The 26,207-nt window shown below is 39.7% G+C and overlaps 2 protein-coding genes across 10 annotated transcripts in view; one reads left to right on the top strand and one right to left on the bottom strand.

The window, feature by feature from the left end:
- Positions 1-981: 981 nt before the first annotated feature.
- Positions 982-14,921, top strand: LOC130290861 (ficolin-1-B-like). Its single transcript, XM_056539009.1, has 9 exons — positions 982-1,126; positions 2,097-2,201; positions 2,533-2,586; positions 7,898-7,924; positions 8,059-8,186; positions 8,425-8,554; positions 10,783-10,917; positions 11,448-11,702; positions 14,579-14,921. The coding sequence occupies exons 1-8, from the start codon at positions 1,048-1,050 to the stop codon at positions 11,696-11,698; spliced, it is 909 nt and encodes a 302-aa protein (XP_056394984.1). The 5' UTR covers positions 982-1,047; the 3' UTR covers positions 11,699-11,702; positions 14,579-14,921.
- Positions 14,922-15,639: 718 nt separating this feature from the next.
- The window catches only part of LOC130290859 (dual specificity testis-specific protein kinase 2-like), a 61,857-nt gene continuing 51,289 nt past the window's right edge, over positions 15,640-26,207 (bottom strand). For all 9 annotated transcript variants that reach the window (XM_056539003.1, XM_056539005.1, XM_056539004.1 and 6 more), the window contains 7 exons: positions 25,845-25,966; positions 25,186-25,234; positions 24,110-24,259; positions 23,855-24,028; positions 17,456-17,539; positions 17,234-17,320; positions 15,640-15,970 (listed from right to left, as the gene is read on the bottom strand). In XM_056539003.1, the coding sequence (XP_056394978.1) occupies positions 15,869-15,970; positions 17,234-17,320; positions 17,456-17,539; positions 23,855-24,028; positions 24,110-24,259; positions 25,186-25,234; positions 25,845-25,966 (768 nt within the window). In that variant the 3' untranslated portion in view covers positions 15,640-15,868. The remainder of the gene's footprint in view (positions 15,971-17,233; positions 17,321-17,455; positions 17,540-23,854; positions 24,029-24,109; positions 24,260-25,185; positions 25,235-25,844; positions 25,967-26,207) is intronic.

Genomic DNA, 26,207 nt, shown 5'->3' with positions numbered 1-26,207 from the left:
TGGGTGTTGTAGTTTTGCAACATCTGTAGGTTCACGGGTTGAAGACCACTGCTTTATAGGCTTGTAATGTGACCCCTGATGCCCGGACCCCATAGCCCTGTGCTTTGTCCCCCGAGGCCCGGACCTCAAAGCCTTGTGATTTTATTCCCAAGGACCGGACTCCATAGCCCTGTGATATGACCCCACAAGACCCCACCCCTGAGGCCCGGACCCCATAGCCCTGTGATATGACCCCACAAGACCCCACCCCTATAGACCTGTGATGTGACCCCCTGAGGCCCGGACCCCATAGCCCTGTGATATGACCCCACAAGACCCCACCCCTATAGACTTGTGATATGACCCCTGAGGCCCGGACCCCATAGCCCTGTGATATGACCCCTGAGGCCTGGACCCCATAGTCCTGTGATATGAACCCACAAGACCCCACCCCTATAGGCTTGTAATGTGACCCCTGAGGCCCGGACCCCATAGCCCTGTGATATGACCCCACAAGACCCCACCCCTATAGACCTGTGATGTGACCCCCTGAGGCCCGGACCCCATAGCCCTGTGATATGACCCCACAAGACCCCACCCCTATAGACTTGTGATATGACCCCTGAGGCCCGGACCCCATAGCCCTGTGATATGACCCCACAATTCCCCACCCCTATAGGCTTGTAATGTGACCCCTGAGGCCCGGACCCCATAGCCCTGTGATATGACCCCACAATTCCCCACCCCTATAGGCTTGTAATGTGACCCCTGAGGCCCGGACCCCATAGCCAGGCATTGTTATTTGTGGTGTATGACATCATTAATGACAGCTCAGCGTTCTATCATAAACTTATCTTCAGAGCGCACAAAAAATTAGATTTTTTTATTTTTTTGCCTAGTTTGGCAACAGCGACACCTCCCAGGTATGAGAAAGCGAAGACGATTGAGAAATAGCGGAAGGTTCAGATTCGCTGATGTAGAAATTGCAAAATGCTGGAAATTGTGAAAATTGTTTAGCAGCTCATATATAAGAGCATTCAGAGAGATCACTAGTGGAAGGAAGCAGCAATGAAAGGGTGTGTGCCGAGCGCCGCGTGTCTCCTCATCTGGGTGACTGTCGTTATCTGCGCTGAAGACGCCTGTCCAGGTACTGTACAATCATATATCATAAGCCCAGCGCTGCTGCTTCATGTCATATCCCATGAAAATAATATGGGGGCAAAGAGACTGTATGCTGTATGTCAGTGGTCTCCAAACTGTGGACCTCCAGATGTTGCAAAACTACAACTCCCAGCATGCCAGATAAGCAAAAATAAAAAAAATGCTGCTGAAAATTCTAAAACAAAATAGTTTACAACCTGCTGCAAGGGGAGGAGCTTATCTGCAGACAAATCTCAATTTACAACCTGCTGCAAGGGGAGGAGCTTATCTGCAGACAAATCTCAGTTTACAACCTGCTGCAAGGGGAGGAGCTTATCTGCAGACAAATCTCAGTTTACAACCTGCTGCAAGGGGAGGAGCTTATCTGCAGACAAATCTAAGTTTACAACCTGCTGCAAGAGGAGGAGCTTATCTGCAGACAAATCACAGTTTACAACCTGCTGCAAGGGGAGGAGCTTATCTGCAAACAAATCTCGGTTTTCAATCTGCCTCAAGTGGAAGAGCTTATTTGTTGCAAAACCAACGGCTGTCCGGGCATGCTGGGAGTTGTAGTTTTGCAACCAGGTCCATGGTTTGGAGACAACTGTTGTATGAATTCATATAAAGGGTGCCACCTGGTGATCAGATGTGGTATATCGTGGTTCACTCAGAAAGACCAGCCAGGATATGTACATTGTGTATAGCAGTGGTCTTCAACCTGCGGACCTCCAGATGTTGCAAAACTACAACTCCCAGCATTCCTGGGAGTTGTAGTTTTGCAACATCTGGAGGTCCGCAGGTTGAAGATCACTGGTGTATACGGTTCTCTAAGACATTTTCAAGCATGATGGGATTAGATACCCCTCAGTACACAGTATCCCACAAGATAGGCTTAGATACGCTGTACCGCATGTAGATAATTCTGCTCTTCTTCGATTTTAAGTGAATAGTTTTATTTTCTCCTCTTTCCATCCCAGACGTGAAGGTCATCGGAGTGGGAGGATCAGAAAAGTTGACCATTTTAAGAGGATGCCCGGGAACCCCCGGTGCCCCCGGTCCCCCCGGACCAGCTGGACCAAAAGGTATCATGTCATAGCTCGTCATCATTTCACCTTCCGCTTCAGACGTCTGTTTTACTAAATATTTGTATTTACCATAAGATAATAATTTTGTAAACACGTTCTCATAGCTCCGCAGCGTCTCTGTTATTCCTCCTGGGAGTTTATGAATAACTTGTCAACTGGGCATTACCATTCCTATTGTCAAAGGGGTGTGTCCCTATACAGCACTGACGGTACAGTAAAAGACTGCAGGGACACACCCCTTTGACAATAGGAATGGTAACGCCCAGTTCTAAACGCCAAAAGGAAGAATTATATTGTGACAAACATTATTATTTTCCATTTATTATAGGTGACAGCGGACCCCCAGGAATCCCTGGAAAGATGGGGCCACAAGGAGTCAGAGGTATAAATATACAATATCCGGGGCTGGAGACAGACAGCATCTTAGATATATATAGTGATATGGACCATGCTGGTATAACCTGGTATATACTGTATATAATATATATGTACAGCTGGTATAAGTTATATATCTCCTGTATATAGTGATATGGACCATGCTGGTATAACCTGGTATATACTGTATATAATATATATGTACAGCTGGTATAAGTTATATATCTCCTGTATATAGTGATATGGACCATGCTGGTATAACCTGGGTATATACTGTATATAATATATATGTACAGCTGGTATAAGTTATATATCTCCTGTATATAGTGATATGGACCATACTGGTATAACCTGGTATATACTGTATATAATTATATATGTGCAGCTGGTATAAGTTATATATCCCCTGTATATAGTGATATGGACCATGCTGGTATAACCTGGGTATATACTGTATATAATATATATGTACAGCTGGTATAAGTTATATATCTCCTGTATATAGTGATATGGACCATGCTGGTATAACCTGGTATATACTGTATATAATATATATGTACAGCTGGTATAAGTTATATATCTCCTGTATATAGTGATATGGACCATGCTGGTATAACCTGGGTATATACTGTATATAATATATATGTACAGCTGGTATAAGTTATATATCTCCTGTATATAGTGATATGGACCATGCTGGTATAACGTGGTATATACTGTATATAATATATATGTACAGCTGGTATAAGTTATATATCTCCTGTATATAGTGATATGGACCATGCTGGTATAACCTGGTATATACTGTATATAATTATATATGTACAGCTGGTATAAGTTATATATCTCCTGTATATAGTGATATGGACCATACTGGTATAACCTGGTATATACTGTATATAATTATATATGTACAGCTGGTATAAGTTATATATCTCCTGTATATAGTGATATGGACCATGCTGGTATAACCTGGTATATACTGTATATAATTATATATGTACAGCTGGTATAAGTTATATATCTCCTGTATATAGTGATATGGAGCATGCTGGTATAACCTGGTATATACTGTATATAATATATATGTACAGCTGGTATAAGTTATATATCTCCTGTATATAGTGATATGGCCCATGCTGGTATAACCTGGTATATACTGTATATAATTATATATGCACAGCTGGTATAAGTTATATATCTCCTGTATATAGTGATATGGACCATGCTGGTATAATCTGGTATATACTGTATATAATTATATATGTACAGCTGGTATAAGTTATATATCTCCTGTATATAGTAATATGGACCATGCTGGTATAACCTGGGTATATACTGTATATAATATATATGTACAGCTGGTATAAGTTATATATCTCCTGTATATAGTGGTATGGACCATGCTGGTATAACCTGGTATATACTGTATATAATTATATATGTACAGCTGGTATAAGTTATATATCTCCTGTATATAGTGATATGGACCATGCTGATATAACCTGGTATATACTGTATATAATATATATGTACAGCTGGTATAAGTTATATATCTCCTGTATATAGTAATATGGACCATGCTGGTATAACCTGGGTATATACTGTATATAATATATATGTACAGCTGGTATAAGTTATATATCTCCTGTATATAGTGATATGGACCATGCTGATATAACCTGGGTATATACTGTATATAATATATATGTACAACTGGTATAAGTTATATATCTCCTGTATATAGTGATATGGACCATGCTGGTATAACCTGGGTATATACTGTATATAATATTTATGTACAGCTGGTATAAGTTATATATATCTCCTGTATATAGTGATATGGACCATGCTGGTATAACCTGGTATATACTGTATATAATATTTATGTACAGCTGGTATAAGTTATATATCTCCTGTATATAGTGATATGGACCATGCTGGTATAACCTGGTATATACTGTATATAATATATATATGTACAGCTGGTATAAGTTATATATCTCCTGTATATAGTGATATGGACCATACTGGTATAACCTGGGTATATACTGTATATAATATATATGTACAGCTGGTATAAGTTATATATCTCCTGTATATAGTGATATGGACCATACTGGTATAACCTGGGTATATACTGTATATAATATATATGCACAGCTGGTATAAGTTATATATCTCCTGTATATAGTGATATGGACCATGCTGGTATAACCTGGTATATACTGTATATAATATATATGTACAGCTGGTATAAGTTATATATCTCCTGTATATAGTGATATGGACCATACTGGTATAACCTGGGTATATACTGTATATAATATATATGTACAGCTGGTATAAGTTATATATCCCCTGTATAAAGTGATATGGACCATGCTGGTATAACCTGGTATATACTGTATATAATATATATGTACAGCTGGTATAAGTTATATATCTCCTGTATATAGTGATATGGACCATGCTGGTATAACCTGGTATATACTGTATATAATATATATGTACAGCTGGTATAAGTTATATATCCCCTGTATATAGTGATATGGACCATGCTGGTATAACCTGGTATATACTGTATATAATATATATATACAGCTGGTAGAAGTTATATATCTCCTGTATATAGTGATATGGACCATGCTGGTATAACCTGGTATATACTGTATATAATATATATATACAGCTGGTATAAGTTATATATCTCCTGTATATAGTGATATGGACCATGCTGATATAACCTGGTATATACTGTATATAATATATATGTACAGCTGGTATAAGTTATATATCTCCTGTATATAGTGATATGGATCATGCTGGTATAACCTGGTATATACTGTATATAATTATATATGTACAGCTGGTATAAGTTATATATCTCCTGTATATAGTGATATGGACCATGCTGGTATAACCTGGGTATATACTGAATATAATTATTTATGTACAGCTGGTATAAGTTATATATATCTCCTGTATATAGTGATATGGACCATGCTGATATAACCTGGTATATACTGTATATAATATATATGTACAGCTGGTATAAGTTATATATCTCCTGTATATAGTGATATGGACCATACTGGTATAACCTGGGTATATACTGTATATAATATATATGTACAGCTGGTATAAGTTATATATCTCCTGTATATAGTGATATGGACCATACTGGTATAACCTGGGTATATACTGTATATAATATATATGCACAGCTGGTATAAGTTATATATCTCCTGTATATAGTGATATGGACCATGCTGGTATAACCTGGTATATACTGTATATAATATATATGTACAGCTGGTATAAGTTATATATCTCCTGTATATAGTGATATGGACCATACTGGTATAACCTGGGTATATACTGTATATAATATATATGTACAGCTGGTATAAGTTATATATCCCCTGTATATAGTGATATGGACCATGCTGGTATAACCTGGTATATACTGTATATAATATATATATACAGCTGGTATAAGTTATATATCTCCTGTATATAGTGATATGGACCATGCTGATATAACCTGGTATATACTGTATATAATATATATGTACAGCTGGTATAAGTTATATATCTCCTGTATATAGTGATATGGATCATGCTGATATAACCTGGTATATACTGTATATAATTATATATGTACAGCTGGTATAAGTTATATATCTCCTGTATATAGTGATATGGACCATGCTGGTATAACCTGGGTATATACTGAATATAATTATTTATGTACAGCTGGTATAAGTTATATATATCTCCTGTATATAGTGATATGGACCATGCTGGTATAACCTGGGTATATACTGTATATAATTATATATGTACAGCTGGTATAAGTTATATATCTCCTGTATATAGTGATATGGACCATACTGGTATAACCTGGGTATATATTGTATATAATATATATGTACAGCTGGTATAAGTTATATATCTCCTGTATATAGTGATATGGACCATGCTGGTATAACCTGGTATATACTGTATATAATATATATGTACAGCTGGTATAAGTTATATATCTCCTGTATATAGTGATATGGACCATACTGGTATAACCTGGGTATATACTGTATATAATATATATGTACAGCTGGTATAAGTTATATATCCCCTGTATATAGTGATATGGACCATGCTGGTATAACCTGGTATATACTGTATATAATATTTATGTACAGCTGGTATAAGTTATATATCTCCTGTATATAGTGATATGGACCATGCTGGTATAACCTGGTATATACTGTATATAATAGATATGTACAGCTGGTATAAGTTATATATCTCCTGTATATAGTGATATGGACCATGCTGGTATAACCTGGGTATATACTGTGTATAATATATATGTACAGCTGGTATAAGTTATATATCTCCTGTATATAGTGATATGGACCATACTGGTATAACCTGGGTATATACTGTGTATAATATATATGTACAGCTGGTATAAGTTATATATCTCCTGTATATAGTGATATGGACCATACTGGTATAACCTGGGTAGATACTGTATATAATATATATGTACAGCTGGTATAAGTTATATATCTCCTGTATATAGTGATATGGACCATGCTGGTATAACCTGGGTATATACTGTATATAATATATATGCACAGCTGGTATAAGTTATATATCCCCTGTATATAGTGATATGGACCATGCTGGTATAACCTGGTATATACTGTATATAATTATATATGTACAGCTGGTATAAGTTATATATCCCCTGTATATAGTGATATGGACCATGCTGGTATAACCTGGTATATACTGTATATAATTATATATGTACAGCTGGTATAAGTTATATATCCCCTGTATATAGTGATATGGACCATGCTGGTATAACCTGGGTATATACTGTATATAATGTATTTGCACAGCTGGTATAAGTTATATATCTCTTGTATAAAGTGATATGGACCATGCTGGTATAACCTGGGTATATACTGTATATAATGTATTTGCACAGCTGGTATAAGTTATATATCTCCTGTATATAGTGATATGGACCATGCTGGTATAACCTGGGTATATACTGTATATAATTATATATGTACAGCTGGTATAAGTTATATATCCTCTGTATATAGTGATATGGACCATGCTGGTATAACCTGGGTATATACTGTATATAATATATATGTACAGCTGGTATACGTTATATATCCTCTGTATATAGTGATATGGACCATGCTGGTATACGTTATATATCCTCTGTATATAGATATATATGTATCATCTAGTGTATATACCTATAGTAACTCTCACTCTGCTTTCTTTAGGGGATCCAGGAGTTTGCGCACAGAACAGTAAGTTATCAGATTTATATACTTTTTTTTGTGATGGATTTTCTATTTATCTTCATTTCATTTCATGTAAATAAATATATATTTATATAATTTTCCGGGATGTTTCCTATAATTCCCTGATGATTTCTCTTCAGCCGCTCAGAGCTGTGCGGATCTGCTGGACGGGGGTCTGGTTCTTACCGGGTGGTACACGATCTATCCTCCAGGGTGCGCTCCTCTCACCGTGCTGTGTGACATGGAAAGCGATGGAGGTGGCTGGATAGTAAGTCTGCTCCTGCTGACAGTTACATCTGGGGTGTCACTCAGCTTTTCCGGTGTCCTGAATGGTTGTTCACACTAGTAACGCAGCGCTCTGGGGGAGATATCACTACATAACAAGGCTGATTTAACAGTTAGGGCTGGGTGAGGATTCCTGCGGGGGTTACATTGGCAGCACCATGGTTTATCTGTACCTGGGAAAGCTGGGTGACACTTCTAGACTGAGGCCTTTCTCCTGGCAGGTGTTTCAGAGGCGCATGGATGGTTCTGTGGATTTCTTTAGAGACTGGAAGGATTATAAGAAAGGATTCGGACGTCAGAGCAGTGAATTCTGGTTGGGGAACGACAACATTCATTGCCTGACTAAAGCAGGTAACGTGGAGCTGACCGTCTGTTGTGGCTGAAGTGTTGTTACAGTGTGTTACCCCATTACAGCATTGTTCACTACTATGGGGGGGAGATTTATCAAAACCTGTGCAGAGGAAGAGTGGTGCAGTTGCCCATAGCAACCAATCAGATCGCTTCTTTCATTTTCCACAGGCCTCTAAAGAGGCCTGTGGAAAATGAAAGAAGCGATCTGATTGGTTGCTATGGGCAACTGCACCACTCTTCCTCTGCACAGGTTTTGATAAATCTCCCCCCATATGTGATTTTGGCCTCCAACCTAACGCACGTGAATTACAGATGGTGTAAGTGAAGGTACAAATGGGCGCCGCTTATCTCTGTGCTTCTTCAAACCCTCCGGATGTTGCTCCAGAATGAGAAGCGGCGCCCATCTTCACTACTTGGAATGAAAACACATTGGGTTAGGGGAGGGGAGAGGCTTGTGTTAAAATGCTGTGAGGGGCGCCGCTTATCACTTTCATTCCTAAACACCCTCCCATTCTAAGAGAGAGTACGGCCGTGTATCCCACCCAGGATGCCAAAGCAAAATACTAAAAAAAGATGCAGCAAAAATACAACATGTGAATACTGCCTCAGTGTACTATATATCCTGATCCCATAGAGATAGCAGCAGTATACAGATAGAGCTGGAGGGGAGGTGTATAACTACTATATATCCTGATCCCATAGAGATAGCAGCAGTATACAGATAGAGCTGGAGGAGAGGTGTATAACTACTATATATCCTGATCCCATAGAGATAGCAGCAGTATACAGATAGAGCTGGAGGAGAGGTGTATAACTACTATATATCCTGATCCCATAGAGATAGCAGCAGTATACAGATAGAGCTGGAGGAGAGGTGTATAACTACTATATATCCTGATCCCATAGAGATAGCAGCAGTATATAGATAGAGCTGGAGGGGAGTGTATAACTACTATATATCCTGATCCGATAGAGATAGCAGCAGTATACAGATAGAGCTGGAGGGGAGGTATATAACTACTATATATCCTGATCCCATAGAGATAGCAGCAGTATACAGATAGAGCTGGAGGGGAGGTATATAACTACTATATATCCTGATCCCATAGAGATAGCAGCAGTATACAGATAGAGCTGGAGGGGAGTGTATAACTACTATATATCCTGATCCCATAGAGATAGCAGCAGTATACAGATAGAGCTGGAGGGAAGATGTATAACTACTATATATCCTGATCCCATAGAGATAGCAGCAGTATACAGATAGAGCTGGAGGGGAGGTGTATAACTACTATATATCCTGATCCCATAGAGATAGCAGCAGTATACAGATAGAGTTGGAGGAGAGGTGTGGAACTACTATATATTCTGATCCCATAGAGATAGCAGCAGTATACAGATAGAGCTGGAGGGAAGATGTATAACTACTATATATCCTGATCCCATAGAGATAGCAGCAGTATACAGATAGAGCTGGAGGGGAGGTGTATAACTACTATATATCCTGATCCCATAGAGATAGCAGCAGTATACAGATAGAGCTGGAGGGGAGGTATATAACTACTATATATCCTGATCCCATAGAGATAGCAGCAGTATACAGATAGAGCTGGAGGGGAGTGTATAACTACTATATATCCTGATCCCATAGAGATAGCAGCAGTATACAGATAGAGCTGGAGGGAAGATGTATAACTACTATATATCCTGATCCCATAGAGATAGCAGCAGTATACAGATAGAGCTGGAGGGGAGGTGTATAACTACTATATATCCTGATCCCATAGAGATAGCAGCAGTATACAGATAGAGTTGGAGGAGAGGTGTGGAACTACTATATATTCTGATCCCATAGAGATAGCAGCAGTATACAGATAGAGCTGGAGGGGAGTTGTATAACTACTATATATACTGATCCCATAGAGATAGCAGCAGTATACAGATAGAGTTGGAGGAGAGGTGTATAACTACTATATATTCTGATCCCATAGAGATAGCAGCAGTATATAGATAGAGCTGGAGAAGAGGTGTATAACTACTATATATCCTGATCCCATAGAGATAGCAGCAGTATACAGATAGAGCTGGAGGGGAGATGTATAACTACTATATATCCTGATCCCATAGCAGGGAGTTGTAGTTCCACAGTTTGCAGACCCCTGTACTATGCTGATCCTCTGGGTCCCCCTTTATTCCTCCTCATCCGTCTCCCCCTCCTGTGTTTTTAGGAAAGTTTCAGCTCCGGGTTGACTTGACAGATTTTTCGAACACTCGCACCTACGCCGCGTTCAGTGATTTCACCGTATCCGATGAGGCGCACAACTACACCCTCGGTCCCATCCAGTTTGTGGGGGGATCTGCAGGTCAGTATAAGCCGGTATCCCCATAAGGGGGTATAATAGCTAATGAAATCCAGCTTTTCCAGAGTCCTGAATGGCCCACCTGCCGACACATTCCCTGTGGCCATATTAATGTCACTGTGACACCCGCTGGATGTTTACTCCAGAGCAATGGTCTCCAAACTGTGGACCTCCAGCTGCTGCAAAACTACAACTCCCAGCATGCCCTGACAATCTTGTAACATCTGGGGGACCACAAGCTGCAGACCACTGCCCTAGAGCAGTTTTTTCCAATGAAGGTGCCTCCAGCTGTTGCAAAACTACAACTCCCAGCATGCCCAGACAGCCTTTGGCTGTCCGGGCATGCTGGGAGTTGTAGTTTTGCAACAGCTGGGGGAACACTGGTTGGGAACCACAGCCCTAGAGGATAGTGCTGCATCCCCTGTGACACTACAACTCCCAGGATGACCAGTCTAACAGAGGATGTCACCCAAATTTCATACTGGGAGTTGTAGTTCCACGGTATTCATCGCCCCCTTTCTCATCTCTTTCAGGGGACTCCCTCACCTACCACAAAAACAACAATTTTTCAACAAAAGATCGCGACAACGACATAGCCGGCCATAACTGCGCCGCGTCCTACCGCGGAGGCTGGTGGTACGGCGCCTGTCACGACTCCAACCTCAACGGACTGTACCTAAAGGGGAACCACAGCAGCTACGCCAACGGGGTGAACTGGCTGAAAGGGCGCGGGTACCATTACTCGTACCAAGTGTCCGAAATAAAATTCCGACCTCAGCTCTGAGATGGTAGGCGGCCATGTTCTCTATAACAACCAATCAGATGCCGGCTTTCATTTTCTGGTTCAGAAACAGTTAGAAAGTTACAAAAACAGGATTGGATTTTGAATTGTTACAAAAACAGATGGAGCGGCCTCTAGTGCCTAAAACAGGTAAAATACTAAAAGAGGTAAACAGATGGAGCGGCCTCTAGTGCCTAAAACAGGTAAAATACTAAAAGAGGTAAACAGATGGAGCGGCCTCTAGTGCCTAAAACAGGTAAAATACTAAAAGAGGTAAACAGATGGAGCGGCCTCTAGTGCCTAAAACAGGTAAAATACTAAAAGAGGTAAACAGATGGAGCGGCCTCTAGTGCCTAAAACAGGTAAAATACTAAAAGAGGTAAACAGGTGGAGCTGCCTCTAGTGCCTAAAACAGGTAAAATACTAAAAGAGGTAAACAGATGGAGCACCCTCTAGTATCTAAAACAGGTAAACAAGTGGAGCTCCCTCTAGTGGCTAAAATTGTGAAAGACTAAGGGTACATTCACACGGGCGGATTTTTTTGCGGGTTTTCCGCTGCGTATTTAAAAGGGGGCGGGCTCTTCTCGGCTGTCCGCAGCAGATTTTCCGCAGCGGAATTTACGCTGCGGAAAATCCGCCGCAAACCCCATTGAAGTCAGTAGAGACTGCGGCGGATTTTCCGCAGCGTAAATTCCACTGCAGAAAATCTGCTGCGGACAGCGGAAAATCCGCAAATAAAATCAGCTCGTGTGAACGTACCCTAAAACAGGTAAACAGGTGGAGTGCCCTCTAGTGGCTAAAACAGGTGGAGCAACCTCTAGTAGCTAAAACAGGTAAACAGGTGGAGCTCCCTCTAGTGGCTAAAACAGGTGGAGCAACCTCTAGTAGCTAAAACAGGTAAACAGGTGGAGCTCCCTCTAGTGGCTAAAACAGGTGGAGCAACCTCTAGTGGCTAAAACAGGCAAACAAGTTGAGCGCCCTTCTAGTGGCTAAAACAGGTAAACAGGTGGAGCTCCCTCTAGTGGCTAAAACGGAAAGACCAAAACAGGTGGAGCTCGCTCTTGTGGCTAAAATTGTGAAAGACTAAAACAGGTAAACGACTAAATATGATAAACAGTAGTAGCGCCCTCTAGTGGCCAAAAAAACGTAAAAAGACTAAAAACAGGTAAATTAGTGGAGCTCCCTCTAGTGCCTTTAACAGGTAGAGCTCCCTCTAGTGGCTAAAATAGGAAAAAACTAAAAACAGGTAAATAAGTGGAGCTCCCTTTAGTGACAAAAAAAAATTAATAATAATTTGAAAAAAAAAAAATCCTGATCTTAGTTAAAATAAACAAACAAATCCCTATACATATACAAAAAAAAACTATAATTTTTCAAATCCTCTATAAATTCTAATTAGGCAGCAGGGAGGGGAGAGTCTCCAGCTGTTAGGAAACTACAACTCCCAGCATGCCCGGATGGCCATTGTAGATCGGCATAGGCTGTAGAGAGGCACAAGTTGGAGACCACACTGCTCTCGGCTCCGGGGAGTTCTATCCTGGAGCTCTGGTGCCACCTTGTGGGTAGATATAGGTATTACATCTCAGGGCGCCGGCTGCAATAAGAACAGGTCACACTGATCTCCGGATCCTGCTTTTAATAGATTGTGGCTCCGATGCCAGAAAAGACATAAAATATATCATCAAGTTTTACATAGAAGAGGATGAAGATCAAACCAGAAAACCAAAAATATTACAAAAACAGGTTAAACAAGAACTTTATTTTTATTTTTTTGCTGCAATTTTTAAAGATGCCCACAGGGGGGCAGTAAAGTACGTGGCACAGTTATAAAATCTATCGCACTAGAACAGTGGTCCCCAACCAGGGTGCCCCCAGCTGTTGCAAAACTACAACTCCCAGCATGCCCGGACAGCCGAAGGCTGTCCGGGCATGCTGGGAGTTGTAGTTTTGCAACAGCTGGAGGGAACCTTGTTGGGTAACACTGCACTAGAAGTACGAGGTATGTTCTCCTTATGGAAATGACAAGATGGGATTAAGGCACTGATAGAAGAGAGACGAAGTAGTTCACATGTAGCAGATTTATTGTCCGTAGTTGTAGAATATAATAGCAGTAAATGGGACAGGATTTCAAAAAGAGTTAACATTTGAAAAACAGCGCCACCCTGTCCAACACAGGTTGTATGTGGTATTACAACATAGTTTCATTCACTTCAATAGAAAGGAGTTGCAATACCATAAACAACCTGAGGTCAAGAGTGGCGCTGTTATTTTAAGAAATCGGCTAAGTTTTCTATTCTTTGATAGCTTTATTTAAAAAAATATTTTTTTTATATATTAATAAGAATATATAATTTAAAAAAAATTATATATATATATATATATATATATATATGCACACACACTTCTTACAATTATTGTCATTATTATTATTATTATTATTATTAATAATAATGACAATAATTGTAATAATAGGTGTGTATATATATATATATATATATATATTTATTTATTTTTTATTATTATATTTTTTATTAAAGAAGCTAGAAGCTATCAAAGAATAGAAAACCTAAAATAACAGCGCCACTCTTGACCTCAGGTTGTGTGTGGTATTGCAATTCCTTTCTATTGAAGTGAATGAAACCATGTTTTAATAATAATAATGATAGCAATAATAATACTATATATATATATATATATATTATTATTTATTATTATTATTATTATTATTAATAATTATATTTTGTGTAGAAATTGATCCATAGTGCAAATTTGTAAAGGAAAGGTGTCACATACGTAATTACGTAAAATGTTATTAACTTTTTTCTTTTTTAATTAATTTATTTATTTCCTTACTTGGTTAATTATAATTTTTTTTTTACCAAGATCACTAGAGGGAGCTCTAACCCCTGGAGAGAAAACAAGACGTCACTTTATGCTGTGGAACGGTCACAGATTTGTTGCTGATTTTCCCCACTCTTATATAATGAAGTCGAAATCCGCAACTGACCATCGTGATCTGGATCCGAGGAGAAAACCGCAGCATTTTGGGTTGTTCGGAAAAAATGTGATGCAGATTTCGATTCCGCCATTAAAGTCAATATAAAAAAAAAATGCAATTTCTGCTGTAAATCTGCTACATGTGAACTGAGCCTAAAGGGCCTTCCTTTCCTACAGGGGGTGGGAACGTACAGCACCAAGAAGGTCCCCCCCCCCCCCCCCATCCCCTACAACAGTGTTTCCCAACCAGGGTGCCTCCAGCTGTTGCAAAACTACAACTCCCAGCAAAACTACAACTCCATCTGGGAGTTGTAGTTTTGCAACAGCTGGAGAGCCGCAGGTTGGACACCTTGGCCCTAGTCCAGTTTTTCCCGACCAGGGTGCCTCCAGCTGTTGCAAAACTACAACTTCCGGGCATGCTGGGAGTTGTAGTTTTCCAACAGCTGGAGAGCCTCAGGTTGGACACCTTGGCCCTAGTCCAGTTTTTCCCGACCAGGGTGCCTCCAGCTGTTGCAAAACTACAACTTCCGGGCATGCTGGGAGTTGTAGTTTTGCAACAGCTGGAGAGCCGCAGGTTGGACACCTTGGGCCTAGTCCAGTTTTTCCCAACCAGTGTGCCTCCAGCTGTTACAAAACTTCAACTCCCAGCATGCCCGGACAGCCAAAGACAAACAACAGTTTACAACCTGCTGCAAGAGAAACAGCATGCTAGAAGTTAAAGTTTTGCAACAGCTGGAGGCACCCTGGTTGGAAAACGCTATCCTAGACACAAATTGGGATACGGATGACATAATCCAGCAGGAGGCGGGCAAATATTAGAAACCGCCATCCGAGATATTAAGTAGAACCCCTCCCCCTCCAAAATGTCACATTCATGCTAATTAATAGAACAAGAAAAATATTTATTAATTATTCTTTAAAGAGACTCTGCCCCCCCCCCCCCCCCCCCCCCCTGGTCCTGGTGATGAATCAAACATTCCAAGGAGGAGCCTGAAGAACGCTATGGTCGGGTCACATGACCACACGTCCCGGTACGTTTTTGTATTTTCTTTATCTTGTTTTGTTTTTTTCCCCCAACGTACAAAACAGTTTAATAAATAGACCAGTATCCGCATCATCCTGTATAGTGACGGGAAGTCCGACTGTACAACTATTTACAGCGCCGGCGCGCGGTCCTCAGGTGGCGTCCTGCAGCTCTGTCAGGGATTCCAGGGTCTCCGCCGCGTCCTCCAGTTCATCCAGGACCTCGCAGAATGACGGCCGCTTAAAGGCTTCCAGCTGGTATAGAAGACGGGTAAAAAACAAAGGGGTTAACGCCACATAATACTGGAACAGCAGAAGAGTTCGTCACAGTGTAACCAACTTGTCTATGCCAGTGTTTCCCAACCAGGGCGCCTCCAGCTGTTGCAAAACTACAACTCCCAGCATACCGGGCAGCCAAAGGCAGACAGTTTACAACCTGCTGCAAGAGGAAAGAGCTTATTTGCTGCAAAACTACAACTCCCAGCATGCAGGGTGCTGTCACCATACAGCAGTGCTTTCCAACCATGGTGCCTCCAGCTGTTGCAAAACTACAACTCCCAGCATAACCGGACAGCCTGGGAACTAGTTTTGCAACAAATAAGCTCTTTCACTTGCAGCAGGTTGTAAACTGTCTGTCTTTGGCTGCCCGGTATGCTGGGGTTGTAGTTTTAAAGGGGTATTCCGAATTTGTAAATTACTTCTATTAAAAAATCTTAACCCTTCCAATAATTATCAGCTGCTGAAGTTGAGTTGTTCTTTACTGTCTGGCAACAGTGCTCTCTGCTGACACCTCTGCTTGTCTCGGGAACTGCACAGGGTAGAAGAGGTTTGCTATGGGGATTTGCTTCTACTCTGGACAGTTCCTGAGACAGGTGTCATCAGAGAGCACTTAGACAGAAAAGAACAACTCAACTTGAGCAGCTCATAAGTACTGAAAGGATTAAGATTTTTTAATAGAAGTAATTTACAAATCTGTTTAACTTTCTGGAGCCAGTTGATATATAAATTAAAAAAAATTCCCCCTGGATAACCCCTTTAACTGTGATTTTTCTGTCTTTGCCTGTCGGGGAATGCTGGGAGTTGTAGTTTTGCAACAGCTGGAGGCACCCTGGTTGTGGAAACCCTGCACCTGCGGATGTTCCCATTCACTGACAGGAAGCAGAGGGCTTCAAATCAATGAACATGCTGCATGTGCACGAGTTCACACGTTGCAGTCAAATCACATCAAAAAAGCACTATTAATGGAACGGGGCTGCAATACCACAAACATCCTGAGGACAACTGTGGCGCTGTTTCTGGAAGAGAGCAGCTACGTTTGTTTCTAATTTTATAAAATACATTCTATCAGTATCTGGAGGTCAGTTCCATTATGGCGGGGATACAGAACATATAAAAGTTCCGAATATACCCAACTCCTAACATGACGGGATGATGGGAATTGTAGTCTTGCAATAGCCGGAGGGCCAAAGAATGTAGAGCACTACTTTATGGGGTTTCCTCTATGGTCCCCGCACCTACCCGACAGCAGCTCGCAGCAACATCCAGCACCTGCGGGGGGCAGTCCCTCACCAAGGCCTGAAACGCAACGACGTCCAAACCATAGTCCTAAGGAAGAAGGAACGGTAAGAGGTATAAAGTAGAGCATCACACGACGTCATCACACGACGTCATCACACGACTACTATTATCATCAATCATCAACATCATCTCGTACTAAAAAACAAAAAATAAAAACATTACCCGAGTCCTAGGTAAAATTTCAGGGTCGGCCGGAATACGACCGAGGATCTCACAGAGGACAATCCCGAAAGAAAAGACGTCAACCTGAAAAAGAGGAAGGAAGAGCAGTATTATAGTAGTTATATTCTTGTATATAGGAGCAGTATTATAGTAGTTATATTCTTGTATATAGGAGCAGTATTATACTAGTTATATTCTTGTACATAGGAGCAGTATTATAGTAGTTATATTCTTGTATATAGGGGGCAGTATTATAGTAGTTATATTCTTGTATATAGGAGGCAGTATTATAGTAGTTATATTCCTGTATATAGGAGCAGTATTATAGTAGTTATATTCCTGTATATAGGAGGCAGTATTATAGTAGTTATATTCTTGTATATAGGAAGCAGTATTATAGTAGTTATATTCTTGTATATAGGAGCAGTATTATAGTAGTTATATTCTTGTATATAGGAGCAGTATTATAGTAGTTATATTCTTGTATATAGGAGGAAGTATTATAGTAGTTATATTCTTGTATATAGGAGCAGTATTATAGTAGTTATATTCTTGTATATAGGAGGCAGTATTATAGTAGTTATATTCTTGTATATAGGAGGCAGTATTATAGTAGTTATATTCTTGTATATTGGAGGCAGTATTATAGTAGTTATATTCTTGTATATAGGAGCAGTATTATAGTAGTTATATTCTTGTATATAGGAGGCAGTACTATAGTAGTTATATTCTTGTATATAGGGGCAGTATTATAGTAGTTATATTCTTGTATATAGGAGGCAGTATTATAGTAGTTATATTCTTGTATATAGGGGCAGTATTATAGTAGTTATATTCTTGTATATAGGAGCAGTATTATAGTAGTTATATTCTTGTATATAGGAGCAGTATTATAGTAGTTATATTCTTGTATATAGGAGATATTATTATAGTAGTTATATTCTTGTATATAGGAGCAGTATTATAGTAGTTATATTCTTGTATATAGGAGACAGTATTATAGTAGTTATATTCTTGTATATAGGAGGCAGTATTATAGTAGTTATATTCTTGTATATAGGAGCAGTATTATAGTAGTTATATTCTTGCATATAGGAGCAGTATTATAGTAGTTATATTCTTGTATATAGGAGCAGTATTATAGTAGTTATATTATTGTATATAGGAGCAGTATTATAGTAGATATATTCTTGTATATATGAGCAGTATTATAGTAGTTATATTCTTGTATATAAGAGCAGTATTATAGTAGTTATATTCTTCTATATAGGAGCAGTATTATAGCAGTTATATTCTTGTATATAAGAGCAGTATTATAGTAGTTATATTCTTGTATATAGGAGCAGTATTATAGTAGTTATGGCATACAAGGAGATTTACACCAGGCACTGCCTACTCGCTAATTCTTGCTGCTCCGGACTGTCGGAATGATGAACTGCTCTAGTGTGTACACCTCGCGGGGAGCGTCTACGTCTGACAGGCAAACAGTTCCATATGATATTCATCAAAGAGAAAAAGAATAGACGGACGACTCACCCAGGTGCAGTAAAAAATTCTTCTTTATTTTCATGAAGTTTTCGTATATCCACGGCAGAGCAGTACAGGGGGGTTATCGGGGGGATGCAGGGTGCGGGTGTGCAACAATTGTATCGCTCGTTCACTGAGCTTCTTCTGGCTTCCCACATGTGTGTACTGACCTGCCGTGATTTAAAACCAGGTACGTGAAGGGAAGGGGAGGGGGGAGGGGAGGATCCTTCACCCTGGGGTCAAATCACCTTCAAGTGCTTAAAACCAATAGAATATCATAGGAATGGTCCGAATTCAGCTCGGTCGTTTAACCCTGCCGGTCCCAGTGCTCCTGTTCTTAGGATCCAGCGGGTCTCCAACTGTATTAACAGATTTTCTCTATCCCCTCCGTCTTGTAGAAGGGGGACCCGCTGGATCCCGAAGAATTTCAGAGCCTTGGGATCATTGTGATGTTCCTCTCTCATATGTTTTATGAGTCTGGGAACACCTTTTCCAGTTTTTAGAGAATACAAATGTTCCCTGAATCTAGTACATAGCTGTCTTTTGGTTTTTCCGATATAAAATCGGCCGCACTGGCAGGTTATGCCATATACCACATGCATACTTTTACATGTGATGACTTCCTTTACCATCACTTCTCTCCCTCCCAGGTTAATAAAACTAACTTTCAAATTTTGAGGGCAGTATGAACACTGCCCACAGGTGTAGTTACCTGGGGGGAGGGAAGTGGTGAGCCAGTTAGTGTGTTTAACGTTTTTGGTGCGTTTTTTAAACCTCTTTATATTGTCGCCTATTGTAGTGTTTTTTCTAAATGTGATCAGTGGTCTATTTTTGATCACTTCTCTGAGGTCTTCGTCTTGTTCTAAAATCTTCCAGTTTTTATTTATTGCTCTTTTTATTACTTCGTTTAGTGGGGTATTGTTGAAAGTAAAATTAAACCTTTTATTATTTACTGCAGATTGATTGGATTTAATCTTTTCCTTTAACAAATCTTCCCTTTTTTTAGAAGCTGCTCTTTCATAGGCTTCATTAATAATTTCTTCCGGGTACCCCCTTTTTTTTAGTCTTATTTTTAACTCCTCAGCTTGTTTTTGATAATTTTGCTCCTGGGTGTTAATGCGCTTTAGCCTAATAAATTGACTGTATGGCAGTCCTCGCTTGGTGTGATGTGGATGGGAGCTGTGAAAGTGTAATAATGTATTTTTTGCTACTGACTTTCGATAACCTGTGATGTTGATTTTATCTTCTTCTACAGTTAACAATGTATCTAGGAATTCCAGTTTGTTGTTTCCAAATGCTGCTGTAAATGACATATTGCATGTATTGTTACTGTTCAAAAAAGCTACAAATTCGTGGAAGAAGATTTCGAGATTGATATGCAAAAAGGAATAAGAAAAATGAACTTGCATAAATATTATAACAATAGAGTAAATAAAAACGCAGTAGAAAAACTAGAGGGTGAAATTCAAAGTTACATTGGCCCTTTGGGATTTATTCCCAACCCTCAATTTACTACGCAGGATATATCTAATATCCAAGTACTAGCTAGTCTAACTACAGATTATACATCTGATCCAACCATGTGTGTCCCTCAATTTACAGGAGGTAACCCATCTACATTCTCTCCTCCAATAAGTCCAGGGAGCCCCCTGGAGTTGTTCAGGAAAGCAATTGTACAAGATGTGAAAAGTCTAATTTATCCCCAAGCTATTCGCAATTTGCCTAAGGAAGAATGTGAAGCCCTTAAAAAAATATCGGCTAGATCTGATATCACCATTACTCGAGCCGATAAAGGCGGCTCAGTAGTGGTGATGTATACAGACGATTATAAAAAAGAGGCCATGAAACAGTTGAGTAATGAGATTACCTATGAAAAACTGAGGGGGGACCCAACTAATAAAATCAATAACACGTTGAAAACCTTCCTTAAAACGCATATTGAAAAGGGCACACTTAGTAAAAAAACAGCTGAGAAATTATTGCCAACCCACCCCAAACCTGCAAAATGGTACATAATACCAAAAGTTCATAAAACGCTAGAGAACCCTCCAGGACGCCCCATAGTTGCAGGGATAGGCTCTATTACAGAATACCTATCCCAATACCTAGACTGGTTGCTTCGTCCTTTACTTCAAAACACCAGGTCTTATTTAAAAGATACCACTAATTTAATAACAGCGATCCAAGATTTTCCTATAGAGCCAAATGACAGTTTGACTAGTATTGATGTCGAGAGCCTATACACTCGAATCCCTTTGGATTCGGGTGTACAGGCAGTGCAATACTTCTTACAAAAAGCAGGTAAATCCAAACCATACATAGATTTTGTAAGTGAGGCTTTAAAATTGGTATTATCTAACAATACCTTCAAATTTGAATCCCAGTGGTACCGGCAAAAGAACGGTACCGCTATGGGGACTCCTGTGTCATGCACATTTGCAGTTCTATTTTTGGCGGCTTTTGAAGATAAATATATCTTTACTAATGATAACCCCTATCTTCCACATATCCGTTTTTACAAACGATATGTGGACGATATTATCATAGTTTGGAATAGCTCAGAACATAAATTCCACGAATTTGTAGCTTTTTTGAACAGTAACAATACATGCAATATGTCATTTACAGCAGCATTTGGAAACAACAAACTGGAATTCCTAGATACATTGTTAACTGTAGAAGAAGATAAAATCAACATCACAGGTTATCGAAAGTCAGTAGCAAAAAATACATTATTACACTTTCACAGCTCCCATCCACATCACACCAAGCGAGGACTGCCATACAGTCAATTTATTAGGCTAAAGCGCATTAACACCCAGGAGCAAAATTATCAAAAACAAGCTGAGGAGTTAAAAATAAGACTAAAAAAAAGGGGGTACCCGGAAGAAATTATTAATGAAGCCTATGAAAGAGCAGCTTCTAAAAAAAGGGAAGATTTGTTAAAGGAAAAGATTAAATCCAATCAATCTGCAGTAAATAATAAAAGGTTTAATTTTACTTTCAACAATACCCCACTAAACGAAGTAATAAAAAGAGCAATAAATAAAAACTGGAAGATTTTAGAACAAGACGAAGACCTCAGAGAAGTGATCAAAAATAGACCACTGATCACATTTAGAAAAAACACTACAATAGGCGACAATATAAAGAGGTTTAAAAAACGCACCAAAAACGTTAAACACACTAACTGGCTCACCACTTCCCTCCCCCCAGGTAACTACACCTGTGGGCAGTGTTCATACTGCCCTCAAAATTTGAAAGTTAGTTTTATTAACCTGGGAGGGAGAGAAGTGATGGTAAAGGAAGTCATCACATGTAAAAGTACGCATGTGGTATATGGCATAACCTGCCAGTGCGGCCGATTTTATATCGGAAAAACCAAAAGACAGCTATGTACTAGATTCAGGGAACATTTGTATTCTCTAAAAACTGGAAAAGGTGTTCCCAGACTCATAAAACATATGAGAGAGGAACATCACAATGATCCCAAGGCTCTGAAATTCTTCGGGATCCAGCGGGTCCCCCTTCTACAAGACGGAGGGGATAGAGAAAATCTGTTAATACAGTTGGAGACCCGCTGGATCCTAAGAACAGGAGCACTGGGACCGGCAGGGTTAAACGACCGAGCTGAATTCGGACCATTCCTATGATATTCTATTGGTTTTAAGCACTTGAAGGTGATTTGACCCCAGGGTGAAGGATCCTCCCCTCCCCCCTCCCCTTCCCTTCACGTACCTGGTTTTAAATCACGGCAGGTCAGTACACACATGTGGGAAGCCAGAAGAAGCTCAGTGAACGAGCGATACAATTGTTGCACACCCGCACCCTGCATCCCCCCGATAACCCCCCTGTACTGCTCTGCCGTGGATATACGAAAACTTCATGAAAATAAAGAAGAATTTTTTACTGCACCTGGGTGAGTCGTCCGTCTATTCTTTTTCTCTTTGATGAATATTATAGTAGTTATATTCTTATATATAGGAGACAGTATTATAGTAGTTATATTCTTATATATAGGAGGCAGTATTATAGTAGTTATATTCTTGTATATAGGAGCAGTATTATAGTAGTTATATTCTTGTATATAGGAGCAGTATTATAGTAGTTATATTCTTGTATATAGGAGCAGTATTATAGTAGTTATATTCTTGTATATAGGAGCAGTATTATAGTAGTTATATTATTGTATATAGGAGCAGTATTATAGTAGATATATTCTTGTATATATGAGCAGTATTATAGTAGTTATATTCTTGTATATAGGAGGCAGTATTATAGTAGTTATATTCTTGTATATAGAAGCAGTATTATAGTAGTTATATTCTTGTATATAGGAGCAGTATTATAGTAGTTATATTCTTGTATATAGGAGCAGTATTATAGTAGATATATTCTTGTATATAGGAGCAGTATTATAGTAGTTATATTCTTGTATATAGGAGCAGTATTATAGTAGTTATATTCTTGTATATAGGACCAGTATTATAGTAGTTATATTCTTGTATATAGGAGCAGTATTACAGTAGTTATATTCTTGTATATAGGAGCAGTATTATAGTAGTTATATTCTTGTATATAGGAGCAGTATTATAGTAGTTATATTCTTGTATATAGGGGCAGTATTACAGTAGTTATATTCTTGTATATAGGAGCAGTATTATAGTAGTTATATTCTTGTATATAGGAGCAGTATTATAGTAGTTATATTCTTGTATATAGGGGCAGTATTATAGTAGTTATATTCTTGTATATAGGAGGCAGTATTATAGTAGTTATATTCTTGTATATAGGAGCAGTATTATAGTAGTTATATTCTTGTATATAGGAGCAGTATTATAGTAGGTATATTCTTTATGTTTGATAACACACCTTGCGGTCGTACGGTTCCCCACGTAACATCTCAGGCGCCATCCAGAAGGCCGATCCCACAAGTGACAGTTTCCTTTCTCCGTTCTTCACCGGTACTTCCACCACCTCCCTGGCCAGACCGAAATCTGTTACCAACGCTTCTCGGCCCCGCGGGGTGACTCTTATAAGACAGTTCTGTAAGAATACATAAAGTGCTATGAGGAGGACCCGTAAGTAAAGGCGGTTCTGTGCACACAATGTCAGGAGTCACGTTACCTTGGAGTTCAGGTCACGGTGATAGATATTTTTGGAGTGTAGATAAACCATTCCCCGACTGATGTCACATGACAGGTCAACCTTCTCTTTCCAATTCAGACAGACTTCTTTACAAGCCAATAGCTCCTCCAGGCAGCCTCCATTCACGTACTGGGGAGAACGGGGGAAACCGATATCTTATATTACATGTATATTGGTTGCCTCCAGCCACCAATCAGATTGCAGCTAATCACATGACCAAATCATTGAACATCGGCTGTGAATGGCCGGATCAGTCACAGCCAGAGCCGCATGTATTATGGAGATACTGCCTGTTCTTATGTCAGGATACTGTGCAGTCCCATAATGCATCACTGTAGATCAGCCACTGCAAAACTACCAAACAGCCAACGGCTGTCCGGGCATGCTGGGAGTTGTAGTTTTGAAACAGGTAGAGGCGCCCTGGTTGGGAAAAACACTGCTGTAGATATTGCAAAAACATGCAGAATTACGAGTGCAGCTCTGGATGTAACTATAGACTATAATACAGGATTTCCCTGCAGATCAGTACAGTAACAGTGGGGCTATCCTTAAACATTGCTTTTGTGCAATTTTTTGGGTGTGTCTTGAGTGTTTTGTCTGGCTTGAAACGCTGTGTAACTTATTAGATTGTTGTTGCGCTTTTTTTTATTTTTATTTTATTTTTATTTTTTTCCTCCCCCAGGTTCTGTAGTCCTGTTCTGGTGACCTGTGTGAATTGTAGCCTCAGGAGTGGCCCTGGTCTTCTGCTGCTGTAGCCCATCTGTTCCAAGGTTGGATGTTTCGTGCGGTCAGAGATGGTGTTCTGCAGACCTTGGTTGTAACCAGTAGTTATTTGAGTTCCTGTTGCCTCTGTCATTTCTTACAGTGTAAACCCCAGAGATGGTTGTCCGTCTGGCACCAACAACCTTGTCACGTTCAGCAAGTTGTCTTGGCCACATCCACATAAATTAATGCGTTAAGTTTCTGCCGTGTGATTGGCTGATTAGCTATGTGTGTTAACAAAGTGTACCTAATAAAGTGGCCAGTGAGTGTTTATGACGCACTGTAAAATTTACCTCCAGAATCGGATACAGCTTCTCGTCTTTCACACAGATCCCAAGATACCTAAAAAGAAGTAAACAAATAAAATAAAAAATAAGATAATATAAATAAACAAAATAAAATAGAATACATACATAAATAAAATTAAACAAAAATTTAAATAAAATTAAACAAACAAATAAATAAATAACAAAAAGAACAATGACAAAAAGTTAGTACCCAAATCTTTTGGAAAACATTTCCCTAAGTGAACGCAGCGTGAGGTTCCCACTGCCTGCCACTAGAGGGAGCTGAAAACACATGATCTGTCTTATTAGATCAGTGTTTCCCAACTACGGCGCTTTCAGCTGTTGCAAAACTACAACTCCCAGCATGCCCAGACTACCAGAGTTTTGCAACAGCTGTAGGCACCTTGTTTTGGAAACACTGTATTAGATACTCAGCCTCTGGTCTGCTAGGGTTATACTAGACTGAATGTAATAGCAGCAAAGCCTCTGCTGTGAGACATAACAGGTCTCTCTGGGTTTTCAGTGTACAGAATTGTTCCCATTCATTGACTGCAAGCAGGTAACGGTGAGGAACCAGAGCACAAAGTGTATTAGAAATCTGCAGAACTCTACATTCTACGATGGATCAGGATGTAAGAAGAGCGGACCCCCGACCTCGCGCTCACCTCACTATGTTGGGGTGAGACAGTTTCTGCAGGAGGGAGATCTCCCGCACAATCCCCTCCTCGTCCACCTCGTTCTTATAGATCTTCACCACCATGTTCTTGGAGCCGGCGCCATGAGAAACCTGCGGCAGGAATAAGACGTCACTATGCAGCAAACACTATAGTATATGACAACATGTACTGTGCCTTTAAGAAGACACCCATCATTCACCACCGTCCCTTTAAGACGACACCCATCATTCACCACCGTCCCTTTAAGACGACACCCATCATTCACCACCGTCCCTTTAAGACGACACCCATCATTCACCACCGTCCCTTTAAGACGACACCCATCATTCACCACCATCCCTTTAAGAAGAC

This window comes from Hyla sarda, chromosome 9 (assembly GCF_029499605.1).
Source record: "Hyla sarda isolate aHylSar1 chromosome 9, aHylSar1.hap1, whole genome shotgun sequence".
Taxonomy (NCBI): domain Eukaryota; kingdom Metazoa; phylum Chordata; class Amphibia; order Anura; family Hylidae; genus Hyla; species Hyla sarda.
This window is presented reverse-complemented; position numbering and strand designations above follow the sequence as displayed.